This window comes from Parus major, chromosome 17, assembly GCF_001522545.3.
Source record: "Parus major isolate Abel chromosome 17, Parus_major1.1, whole genome shotgun sequence".
Classification (NCBI taxonomy): Eukaryota; Metazoa; Chordata; class Aves; order Passeriformes; family Paridae; genus Parus; species Parus major.
The window spans coordinates 9,964,257-9,976,187 of record NC_031785.1 but is presented as its reverse complement, the minus strand read 5'-3'; the positions used below and the strand labels follow the sequence as shown (position 1 = coordinate 9,976,187).

At 52.3% G+C, this 11,931-nt stretch overlaps 1 protein-coding gene across 2 annotated transcripts in view; it reads left to right on the top strand.

The window, feature by feature from the left end:
- Window positions 1-11,925, top strand: part of NOXA1 (NADPH oxidase activator 1) — a 14,340-nt gene extending 2,415 nt beyond the window's left edge. The window contains exons 2-15 of one of the 2 annotated variants that reach the window (XM_015645226.2): window positions 853-935; window positions 2,239-2,347; window positions 4,459-4,593; window positions 5,626-5,733; window positions 6,446-6,505; window positions 7,019-7,056; window positions 7,752-7,893; window positions 8,470-8,523; window positions 9,225-9,294; window positions 9,433-9,491; window positions 10,585-10,754; window positions 10,980-11,085; window positions 11,172-11,295; window positions 11,511-11,925. In XM_015645226.2, coding sequence (XP_015500712.1) covers window positions 853-935; window positions 2,239-2,347; window positions 4,459-4,593; window positions 5,626-5,733; window positions 6,446-6,505; window positions 7,019-7,056; window positions 7,752-7,893; window positions 8,470-8,523; window positions 9,225-9,294; window positions 9,433-9,491; window positions 10,585-10,754; window positions 10,980-11,085; window positions 11,172-11,295; window positions 11,511-11,608 — 1,356 coding nt within the window. In that variant the 3' untranslated portion in view covers window positions 11,609-11,925. Of the gene's footprint in view, window positions 1-852; window positions 936-2,238; window positions 2,348-4,458; window positions 4,594-5,625; window positions 5,734-6,445; window positions 6,506-7,018; window positions 7,057-7,751; window positions 7,894-8,469; window positions 8,524-9,221; window positions 9,295-9,432; window positions 9,492-10,584; window positions 10,755-10,979; window positions 11,086-11,171; window positions 11,296-11,510 lie in introns of both variants that reach the window. The other variant, XM_033518471.1, reaches the window with a different exon arrangement.
- Window positions 11,926-11,931: the final 6 nt, after the last annotated feature.

Genomic DNA, 11,931 nt, shown 5'->3' with positions numbered 1-11,931 from the left:
ATAAACCTTTCCTCAAAGCACATAAGGAAGAGTTGAGGCTGTGCTGGAGGGGCTGGGGCAGCCCGTGGAGCCCTGGGCAGTGGCTGTTTGGGACACTGAGCACAGGGCAGTGGTGCCATGAAGATGAGGGAGAGAGTTCAGGAGAGACTTCTGAGCCCCAGTCAAGGGGCAGTGACAGGGAAGAAGCTCAGCTCTACTTCTGTGGGGATGAACAGTTGTTTGTTGTTATTTTGTTTATGGCCCAGTGAGGCAGATGTTCCAGCACGGTGTGTGTGGGGTCACAGACTCACCTTAACCTGTAGTGAAGGCAGGGCTGGGCTTCCAGCATTGTTATCCTTACAAGGTGTCTGCAGTGGGGAGGGAAGGAGCACATCCCTGCTGCTGCTGCTGCCTCAGGAGGACTCTTGGCTGTCCCAGCCACTGAACCACGAGCTGCTGCCAGTTCTGCAAGCACTGCCTGTATTTAGCTGGGGCACTGAAGCAGAGGTGCTGACTTAGAGGTCATTGTGGGAAGCCCTGCAGCTTCCTCCCTCTGACCCTTTCATCACCTCAGCCTTCCCCAGCCTGGTCAGTCCTGCTGCTCCCACTGTCCTGGCCAGCTCTGCTTCAGGCTGCAGTTTTCCCAGTTTAAGTAGCCAGATGGCCACTGCAGCTCATTTATGTCCAGTCCATTGTAGCAAGGAGGGGGAAAATCTGAAGCTCAGCTCATGCAGAGGCAAGACCTGAAAGATGACTGGGAGGGATTGCCTCTGTGAGGGCAGCAGGGATGTGGCTGGGTGTGTGTGTGTGCCTGGGCACCAACAGAGCAGATCCCAGCTGATCCCTGGGGTGTACCTGTGTTTTTCTCCTCAGGCATTCAATAAAACCATTGAGAAGGACAATTCCTTGGCTGTGGGCTACTTCCAGAGAGGATTTGTGCACCTGCAGCTGGAAATGTGAGTTAGGTGCACAGCCAGTGCAGCCTTTGGTTCTCTCCTTTCAGTCCTGCTTTATTCCTAAACCTAAATGACTCTTGATTCCAAAATTCACTTCTTCAAGAAACTTTACAGAGTTCACAGGGTTTGCTTGGCCTTGGAAACCCTGTCACAGGTCAGCAAGTCTTATCTCTGATAAGAGCTGCACAACTCTGGGGCCCCAGGGGTGGCTGACACATTACATTTCTGTCCCATACACACACAGATTCCTGGAAGCCACAATATTATGTTGCCATTCAGATTTTCTTTGGGAATTAAAAAAATATAATTGTGTGTTTTGGTGTGTTTTCACATGACACACATGAGTCTGGCCTTCCCAGAAATGCAGCCTGCACACTCTCCTGCCAGCAGACTTCAGGGGCCTGATCTCAGTCTCACTGATAAAATATTGAGATTGCTCCAGAAGTGTCATGGGATTGATTACTCATTGTTCCACAGTTAAATCACAGTGACATCCTCCTCCTCAGGGAGCTGGGGGAAGTATTTTACAGATCTTGTCTTACCTTTGAGCTCAGTTATTTTCTTTCCTGTTGTTTTCCCCATATTTTCCAGACCTTAATCTCCACCAAATGTCTGTCTTTATTTCTGGGAGGGAGTTAAGGTGAGCAGTTCTGGCTTCTCCAGTGGAGGGGCTGTGCCTGGGGCTGCTGAAGTGCCAGGCAGGGCTCTCAGGAGCTGCTCCACCAGCAGCAGAGGCAAATGTGCCCCAAGCACACCCTCTGCAGGGGCAGCAGAGCTGGCAGCTGCCTCCTGCCCAAAGAGCTGATGGCCTCCAGTGCCTCAGGGCTCCTTCCTTCATCAGAAACTGCTCCCACCCACCCACATCTACCTGGGCACCTTCTCTTGGCTGGTGCCCACTGCACAGCCCTTCCTGGATGCTTCCTTTCACCACCTGCACCTGCTCAGACTTCAGTTGCATAGCTGGTGTAAATTCAGACTAGTTGCCTCCTTAGCCTCAGAGGTGCTCTACGTTTTTCAATGCTGAGGTTCTAAATTTTGAGTTTCAGAGTTTTGATGCTCTGGCCATGTGTGTGCCCTCCCTGGTGCCCATCAGCCAGGTTCCCAGCCCTGGATCCTCCTGAGACACGTGCAGGGAGCTCCCAACAGTGGGCAGTGTTTGTTCTTTACCAGGATGACACATCTCTGGTACAGCTCTCCTTGCACAGCCTGCAGAGCAGAATACATGCTGTTTGTTAGTGTGATTTTTAGCTTCTTTAGCAGTCTCCAGCTGTTTCAGGCTCAGTCTCTTGTGTCACCTCTGCAGGTATGAAGAAGCTCTCTCTGATTATCACATGGCCTTCAGTCACCTAAGACAAAATCCCTTCATCGATTACAAGCAGCTGGGGCTGAGGCACATCCTCTATGCCTGGGAGGTAAGAGCCTGGCTCAGCAATTCTTCCCCACTGTTGGGATGTCAGAAACAGGCATCAGTGACCCAAGACTTTTTCAAGGAAGTACATTAGAACTGTAAAAATACTCTGCTTGCACTTTTTTTAAAGTAACTTAATCAAAAAAGTTGTAAACCAACATAATCTCTGGAAAGTTTAGCAAATGATGCACTTTGAAAGTAAAATTGTCCAGAGCAGGTGCATGGGAATTTGTGTATTGAGGGGTTTTTATTTTCTCTATATGTAAACGAAGTGGTGGCTGCCCCTGGGTCCCTGGAAGTGCCCAAGGCCAGTTTTGATGGGGCTGGAGCAGCCTGGTCTGTGGAAGTTGTCCCTGCCCATGGCAGGGGTGGAACTGGGAGCTTTAAGGTCCTTCCCAACCCAAACCAGTCTGGGATTCTGTGTAATATTTACACTTGCATGCATGTAAACACACATGTAAATTCTAAGCTCTAAGAGCTGAAAGAAGTTGAAACATTGGCAGATGAGAAGAGAGCTGATGCATAATGCGGACTCCAGGAAATTCAGGTGCATAAAAGCCTCTTTCCAACTGCAGCAACTGATCTTAATATTCCCTCTGTGCCTGAACTCACACCCTGTGCTCAGGCTGTGTTTGTAATGCTCCATCCTGCACCTCTTTCTGTCACACCTGCCACATCCTGTTCAAGGAAGCTCAAAGGCTGAACTGGCTGTAAATTTTGGGCATATTTGGACATATATAAAGGATTCCTAGAAACTGTCCTTTACTGGAAGGGCTGATTTTGTTTTCTCTGAATCCACACACACAGGTCAAAAAGCAGATCCAGGAAATAGGATTTAACTCCTTACTTCCGTGAGAGTGAGGAGCCATTGTGTAACTCCAGCCAAGCATCTCGGGCAATTGTCACGCACCTTATTCCGGCAGGAGGAGGCTGTCCTTGGCATCCTTAGCCCAACCTCCCTGCCTTTAACAGCTTCAGTGCCACGGCACTGCCTTCTCTTGGAGGTGGGAAGGGGCAGGGCTCAGGAGTGTCCCGAGGAGGCTGAGCCCTTTCCTGGTGTCAACACACTCCAGGACATGTGCTGGCACCGTGCTGGCCCTGCAGACTTGGGATCAGCATCCTGATTCAGCTGTGTCTCATTCTTACCTGGAGCTCATTGTTCAAAATACACCAACATCATCCTCCAGCAGAATTGTGCCATCAGCTTTCCCCATGCTTGGCCTCTCACGTTCTGCAGCTGATCTTCTCGTGGGAGATACATGCGTGGTTTGAAAACCCAGAAACATTTGCCTCTTGCAAGGCTGTGACACTGCTGTGTGAGAATTGCTGCCTTGCCTCCTGAGACAGCTCCTGTACATGTTCAGGGTTGTCATTCCCCACATTCCCAGAGTCTTCTACTGCCATGATTCAGGAGTAAAGGAAAAGCATGCTCTGAGCTCCAGCCTTGTCCAGTGCAGCCAGGCACACAGCTCAGTTCCAGCTGATAACCGTGTGACAGGAGATAAGGAGCTGTCTGACAGTGCTCTGCCCATGGCCCTGCAGCTTTCCCACACAGCGAGTGCTGGCCAGTGACAGGGAGAGATCTCCCACTCCCAATATAGAGCACAGCTCCCCAACACCCTGTCTGCAACACTCCCACAGCCTGCACTTCCCCAGGAACAGACTGACATGCTGCTGAAGGGTGACAAGCTACAACTGACAATTTGCACATTCACAGCCCACTACAATGTGAAATAGTTTCAGTTAAGTTATTTTGCAGTGACAGGGAGTCAGGATTACAAAAATCATTGCCTAGTTGCATGCAGAAAGAAACCCAAGAAAAGCATCTGTTCTTTTGGATGCAGGAAGGATCTGACATAAACAGTGTGGTAGCAGAGTCTTCACCTGCTGTCCCCATGTCTCTCCTCACCTTGACCAGCAGCTCCAGCACACCCAAGCTTTTATTTTTCCTTTCTGATTGTGAAATTTTCCCAGCCATGCTGCTCAGAGTGCCTTTCCTGTTGCTGAATTTTTGGTGATTTAGTGCCTGTCCCTGTTTCTTGGCTGAGTTCAGGAGGATGTGTTGGGTGTCCCTTGGTCCTGGCCCTCTGAATCCCGTCCCTGTGCCCACTGCAGGTGCTGTACAGCATTGCAGCAGTGCAGTGCCACCTGCAGCAGTGGCAGGAGGCCAGAGTCACCCTGGAGCAGGCTGTTGTGTGGAGACCTGAAAGAAGAACAGCAGTCCTGGAGCTGGCCCTCGAGCGGGTGCAGGTAAAGCCACCTGTGGGAGTTCCTGGGTGTGTGCATCGGGCTTCAGCTCAGGGATGTGTGCTGAAAGTGTCTGTTGGAATGTTCCTGATTCCTGCATGTTCCTGCCATCCACCCAGCTGCTTGGCCACCTGCTAGCACAGTGTAAGCCATTTGCACACCATGCTCTGCCAAAGCTCAGGTGCTAGAGGAACTCCAGCACTCCCAGGTGCTTCCCTGCCCAGAAACACCACAGTGGAGAATTTTGGGATGACCTCTGAGGCTGGTTCCTGGTCCCTCATGTTCAGGAGCTCAGTTCCATTTGTGCTTATCCTGCAAAGCCAGTTGCCTTGTGCAGTGTTTCAAATTCAGAACCCCTACAAGTGCAGGTCTGGAGTCTCCCTTTTCATGGCACTGGCTTTTTTTGAGTCCATTTGGCTTCAGGAACAATTGGTGGCAGCTCAGATATTAATGTCAATCGCTTTTAGAGCTTAAGTAGGGTGTGAAAGTGTTTCTAGGGTTGTTTCTAAGTAAAAGTTTCCTGTTAGACTCCTTTATGATCTGGAAATATTTGCAGATCTCTGGTTTACTCTTCCTGAAAGATTCATCAGTTTGCTACCTTCATACTTTGTAAGAGATTCATACTTTGTTTTTAATCTGATGATCTCTTCTGGCATCACATTTGTGCTTTTCCAGTGTATTATTTATATTTGCTATTAGCATTCTACTCTGTGGCTGAACAGAAAACATCTGAGGTCAAACAGGAAAGCTGTTTAGAAGATTTATTTACTAAACCTTCCTGCACTGCTCCCCTTCCCACCCAGTCCATGCCAGCAGTGTCTGTCCTTGCCTCCACTGAGGCTGCTGAGCTCTCAGTTTGCTCATGCTTTTGTGGGGCTTGAATGGCCTTGCTCAAGTTCACAGCCAAAACTTTTGCCCCATTTTTCCTGGAGATGCTCTTGCAGTGCTCAGAGCGCTGTATTTGCTTTTCAGTGCTCTGATGTTACATTCAGTGTGGATTGATGGCTTTTCCTTTACCTGCTTTCCCCACCCCAGGACCACCTGTTATTAGAGCCCATGCTGGTTCCTCTCGGGGAACTTTTCAGACCACGAAAGAAAGAAGTTGAGCAGCTGGATTCAAAAGATTTCCTGGGTAAACCCAAGGTAACAGGAATGTCAATGTCACAATTACAGCAGCAGAAAAAAATCCCTCCTCTGCCATCTCCAGGGAGCATCCCCACACATCTCCCCCCTCCGTGTGGGGACCAGAGCAGGATGGGCAGAGCTTGCAGCCAGCCCAGGCAGTCAGGACACAGAAGCCAAAATTGGTTACAATTGCCAGCCCTTCTACCAAAAAATGCACTTTGGCACTAAAATGTCTTCCCCAGTCTTGGTCACTTTAAAGTCTGAAAGGGCTGAGCAGGCACTCTGGAAGCTGTGGTTGCTCTTTTGCTGACAGTGAGGTTGTTAAGAGGGGCACATTGTCCCAGCACGCTGCTACTCACTCCTGCATTCCCAGGGGACAGGTGGGCACCTGGGGGACAAATGCTTTGTCTCATCCCTTGATACAAGGCAGCAGAGAATTCCTCTGAGCCCTTCTGTGACCAGTGCAGTCAGAACAGAGAGCTCCAAAATAAATAAAGGGAAAGTAAGAAATTCACATACTTTTAAAGAAACCTTGGACTTAAAAACTGGGACACAAATGATTGAAACTGTCCTGGGAATCCAACTCTGCCTCTCCCCCTGTGTGCACAGCTCCACATTTTGCCTGACCTTGGGATGCCAGAGGGAAATGGGTCTGAGCAGATAATCTTGGATGAAGTTTGGGGGTCTCTTCATCCAGCCCAGATTCACTCCTTGCTTTGTTCTCCAACAGGTGATCTCATCCATCATTCCCAACGATGAGTACATTGGCTTCGAGCCTCTCAGGCCTCAGGTGAGCAGGACAGGGCTGTGAAAGGAGGAATGGAGCTGTCATGGAGCTCCAGAAAGGGGCTCAAATCCAATCCATCAGGGAAAGAAAGCAGTGTAATGCTAGCCTGGATCCATGAGGATGTTCAGAGCCAGGCTCAGCACTGTCTGGAAGGGACTCAGGGAATCTCCAGCTCTCTAAAGATGCATTTTTGGCTCTTCACCATGTCAAAACAGCAGTGCTTTGGTGTGCTCAGCCTGTCTCTGCTCATCACTTCAGTAAATGTGTCAGTGTGAGCACAGCTGCCTCACACTGTGCTTGGAACCAGGGGAGGGCAGTGAGGTTGTGTTACTTCCTGATGAGATAAAGAGGGAGGGCAAGGAAGAGAAGTAAGGTGTGGAGCAGCAGACTTTTCTGGGTGGTGTGGAATGACAAATGGGGTCAAGAGTAAAGACAAAATAGCACAGTCAGGAGGTAAGGTGGCCCTGCTGCTGTAGGAGGCACTGTTATAAACAGGTCCTGTTGTTTCTCCCACAGAAACAGGGCTTTTATGAACCCAGTGCCGATGCTCTGCGGTGAGTGTTCAGTCCCACGCTGGTCTTACCCTTCCCTCACTACTGTTCAGAAAGTCTTTTGTTCTCCAGCATCTTTGTGTGAAGACACCGAGGGATCCACACCCACTTCTCACCAGGGGTGGAGTGAATAACAAACACACGAGGGCTTCTGTGGCTGCAGAGGACACTGCAGGTCCCTGGCATCTCTGCAAGAGCCTCTGGGCAGCTTGCAGGACTTGATTCAATAATCTTGGGAGACAGGCATGGATCGTGCCATGCCTGGGGAATGGAAGCAGACAGGCTGTGGGACCTGCCCAGGTCTGTGGCAGAGGATGCTCAGCTTTCCCATCTTAATTCCCAGGACAATTTCAAATACTCACTACCAGCCCTAATGTCCTGAGCCAAAATCATGTTCAAACCCCAAGAAAGTAATTTGTTTTGGTGATATGGTGCCAGCAGTACTTCAGGGCTGTGTTGAATAATTGTTTTGATCTTGATAGTGTTTATCAGCACAATGAAAACTCAGCTGCATTTGGCAAATCAGTGTTTTCCGAGCCCCTTTTGTTCCCAGCTGGAGCAAAGGGCAGCAGTGGAAATCACGATTTCCCATCACCTGCAGGTTGCAGCCCGTGCCGGCTGGGGCTGGTGCAGTGTGGTGGTCACAGGCACCCGTGGCCAGGGGTGCAGCTCTGTCCTGTCCTGTCCTGTCCCCGCAGGGATGGCGAGCCCGGGTACCAGCGGCTGCTGTCCCGGTACTGCCCCCGGGAGCCGGCGGGGCTGCAGGTGCCTGCAGGGAGCCTGGTGTTCGTGCTGAGCAGGGCAGCAGACGGCTGGGCCACGGCCATCCACGATGGGCAGGTGAGGGACACAGCCCCCAGCACGGTCCTCAGCAGCTCCTTCCCACACCCCCAGATTTCCTGGCACTGGGCTCTCACCCACCGGCTCCTCTGTGACATCAGCATTTAGCATGTTCTTAAGTGATAGGGGAGAAGCATCTGGAGCTACAGGAACAGTTACACAAGTGTTTGGATGTGCTGGGTGACTGCTTAGTGAAGTGCCAGGTGAAATTTGATGTAGAAAAAATAAAAATAGACTCTCAATAGAAAAAAAAAACCCATTGTAAACAAAAAATGGCAATGCTCAGTTTAAATGAGCAGCAAGAAGACAAGAAATGCTGCTGGACTGGTGTCCCTGGGCATCGTTGCCAGAGCATGTCCTGGCAGCAGGGGACTCGGTGGGTGTTTGTCCTGTTCCCCTGCTCCCAGCAGGAAAAGCTGCAGGAGCACCATTATCCAGCAGTGTGAGAGCACTGCATGGCTGGGGTGGCCCTGGGCCCTGGGCACGTTCATGTGGCCATAGGGTGATGGGAACAGGGGCTGGGCTGGGCTCACAGGGCTCCTCTCTCAGCCTGCTCTGCTCCGTGTCCCTCTGCAGAAGCTGCACATCCCGAGCTCTCTCCTGGAGCCTGCCTCGAGGATGGAGAAATGGGTGAGCTGGCAACCTTGCAACCAGGGGGAGGGAGGGCCCAAGGCACACTTTGGTCTGTAAGGTTAGCACAGGATAGCACAACTCTGTAAGAGAAACTTAGAGTATGAAGCACTGAGACTATTGACCAAAGACCAAGTGCTCTTGAATGGGAACAACAGAAGAGTTAGGAGTAGGAAAAATCCCTTTGACTCTCTTCTCCTCAGAACTTCATCTCCCATCTCCACCACAGGCATAGCCACACATTATCCCAATCATTTTCCATCTGAACCCAGTGAGGAAGGGTGCAGCTCAGCTCCCTGTTTCCTGTCAGGAAGCTTTCAAGCACATGGTTGCTCTGATGTTGCTATGATTTTTTTAATTGTCATTTTTCCTCCTCCAAATGAATCCCTGGTACACCCTTGGGTGTTTGCTCCATGGATGTGTCACCATGAAGCAGCCCACGTGGGGACAGCCCTCAGCAGTGTGGGCAGCCTCCTTCTGTTCCAGCACCAGCCCAGCAGGGAGCAGGGGGCCAGAGAAGCGTCTGCAAACCTCTGCCCTCAACAGCCTGAGTGCTGCACCTCATCCAGCCATTCAATGAGCAGCTCTCCCTGGGGTTACACCCCTGAATCTGTGGCTGGCTGCAGCCTGTCACACACCAGCCTTGTCCAGGCTCCTGTGTTTTCTGCCCTGTCCTTTCTGATGCTGTTCTGTTGCAGAAGAACAGCACTGGGATTCCCCTTCCTCCTGCCCAGGTGCCTCCCAGCTGCCTTCACGTGAAGCAGAAGCCAGGTAATCCCTGGGCAGGGACCTCAGTGGGTGGAGCTGTGCCCAAACCCTGCTCTCTTTAGGGGCTGTGAGGAGGTGGTGGCCCCACTGCAGCCTGTGGTGACTGCAGGGCTGTTCCCTTGCCCTTGTGCTGTTCTGCAGATGCTCCCGGGGAAGAAAATGCCTCTGCCAGTGATGCCAGTGCCCACGTGGACTCCAAGGTGAGGTGTTCCACACACTGAACTTCACACAGCCTCTGGAGACCAGAGCTGGGAAAAGTGCAAGATTCTTGCCCAAAATTCCTGAGCTGCTCCCAAATCACCGAGAAAAAACCTCCTTCCTCTGACCATTTTTCCATTCTGTAGAGGATCCCCTGTGGTCTTTCCTCCCAGTTTGTGACCATCCCACTTTGTGATACAGCCCAGGGTTCACCTGTTGCCACCCTCCGAGGCACCAGGAGCACCAAACACATCAGAGTTCTTGTGCACATGCTTTAAAACCCACTTTGCTAGAGGCAGATGTCTTTGAACACCCTGCTGTCCCTTCTCCCCTCTTCCTGTGTCCCATTTTCTGTCCCTATCAGTGTGGACAGCACAGTTCATTCAGATTTACCCTGTGGAGTAATGTGCTCTGAGGCACTTCCATGCCATCGCCAGCCCCTGCATGTGATGGCCCTGGAATGACTCCTGTGGGGATACCAGCTGCAGGTCAGCTCTGTGGCTCCTCTTTTTAGGGCTTTTGGAGTAATTTTTTCAGGTGCAGTTCAGCCAGAAGGCAACACAACAGAGGAATCTGGCTGCTCCTCTCCAGCTGGCTGGAGGAACTGGGGCCCTGCTCATGTAATTTTGGGTTTAGGAGGTACCTGTAAAATCAGAACCAAAACCAGAATTCCTTGGTCATGGGAGGAACTTTGGATCCCAAGCTTTAAATCAGAGTTCCCCCTTTGAAATTCAGGTCTGTATTTTGACAATGTTCTACCGTGACATGGCAGCACAGAGATGAGGGATTGTGTCTGTGTCACCTCTCTTGGTATGACAGCAGATATTGTCAGTTGGGTTTGTTAGGGTCAGTCGTGGTTTTCCTTAGTCCATGGACTTCATAGTCAGTCTGGATTGTTCCCCCATGGAATTCTGGCACTGCCCAGGCTCCCCAGGGAATGGGCACGGCCCCGAGGCTGCCAGAGCTCCAGGGATGCCCAGGGTGGGATGTTGGGGGGTCTGGGCAGGGCCAGGGGGTGGACTGATGATCTCTGTGGGTTCCTCCCAGCTCAGGACACTCTGGTTCCCCACTCTGACCGAGCCTGTCTCCCCACAGATGTCCCCGAGGAGCGGGGAGGCCGCTGCGGGCACGGCCAGGCCGGTGGTGCTGCGGCTGCGCTGCGAGTGCTCCGTGGTGCTGCGGGCAGGCGAGGCCCCAGCCCTGCCAGCCCTGCGGGCCCTGCTGAGGGACTCGCTGGCCCAGCAGGCACAGCAGGGCACGCTCAGGTACGCCAGCCTGGGCTGCCGTGGGCCACCAGCCATTCCCCTCGGGGCACGGCCACCCAGCTGACACTGGGCATGTGGGGTGGCCCCATGTCCCTGTGCAAGGGGACGAGCTCAGAGGTGACCTCAAAGGGGAATGTGAAGGCTGGGGGTGGCAGAGGGGCTGGATTTGCCTCCGAGTTTGGCTTTAAAGGAGATGATTTGCTCAGCATTAATGAAGCCTTGCAGCTACAGGCTCCTGGATGGCACAGAGCTGGGGACAGTGTCAGGACAGGAGGAGCTGGGGAAGGTGTGGCAGCAGCTGACAGATGGCAGGCTGACACTCTGCTGCCAGGTATGTGGGCTGGGACAACGTCTCTGCTGGGCTGGCTTCAAGTCTCTGCTTTGCTTTGCAACCTCCGTGCTGGCTTTTTCCTGCAGGACTCGGACTCCCACTCGGGCAGGCCTGTTCTGTACCAGATGCTGGCTCAGCACTCTTACCCAGCACAGGGACCAGGGGACCTGGAGTTCAGCAAGGGAGATGTGCTGGATATCCTCTCTGAAGGTAGCTCTCCAGTCCTGCTGCTGGGCCAGGCTTTTGGAGCTTGCTGTGGGGAGATACTGGGGAAAATGTGGCCTCTCCAGTGCTGTCTCAGGTTCATACTCTCAGGAGTTACAGGCTTGCACTGGGCTTTGCCCAGAGTTAAATTCCAGCCATGAAAGCTCTCACTAACCCCACTCATATGGGCCAGGACTCATTCCTGCTCCTTTGTTTTCCAGTGAACGAGGACTGGCTGGAAGGACGCTGCAATGGCAAGACTGGCATCTTCCCCAAATGCTTTTCCACCCAGACCAGCTGTGGTGCTGCCTTCCTATAGCAAACAGGAGCCTTTTCCTGCCTGACTGCACCCCAGGGGTGGGAGGCACTGGTCCCAGCTCATGTGGGCCCCAGCCAGCACAGCCAGGAGCTCTGCTCTACCTGGACAGGGGATATCTTCCACTCAGATCCATGGGGTCAGTTCCAGCAGTGATGGCATTTCCTACAGCCTGTTCCCTGAGCTGGAATTTATACCTCGTGCTTCCACTGCTGGAAGTGTGTCTGTGCAGAGCAGGGAGAGGGCTCTGGGGTCAGGCTGTGGGAATTGCCCATGTGGCAGCTCAGGCTGCTGGGTGGGAAGGGGCTCCCCTGGGTGGGAAGGGG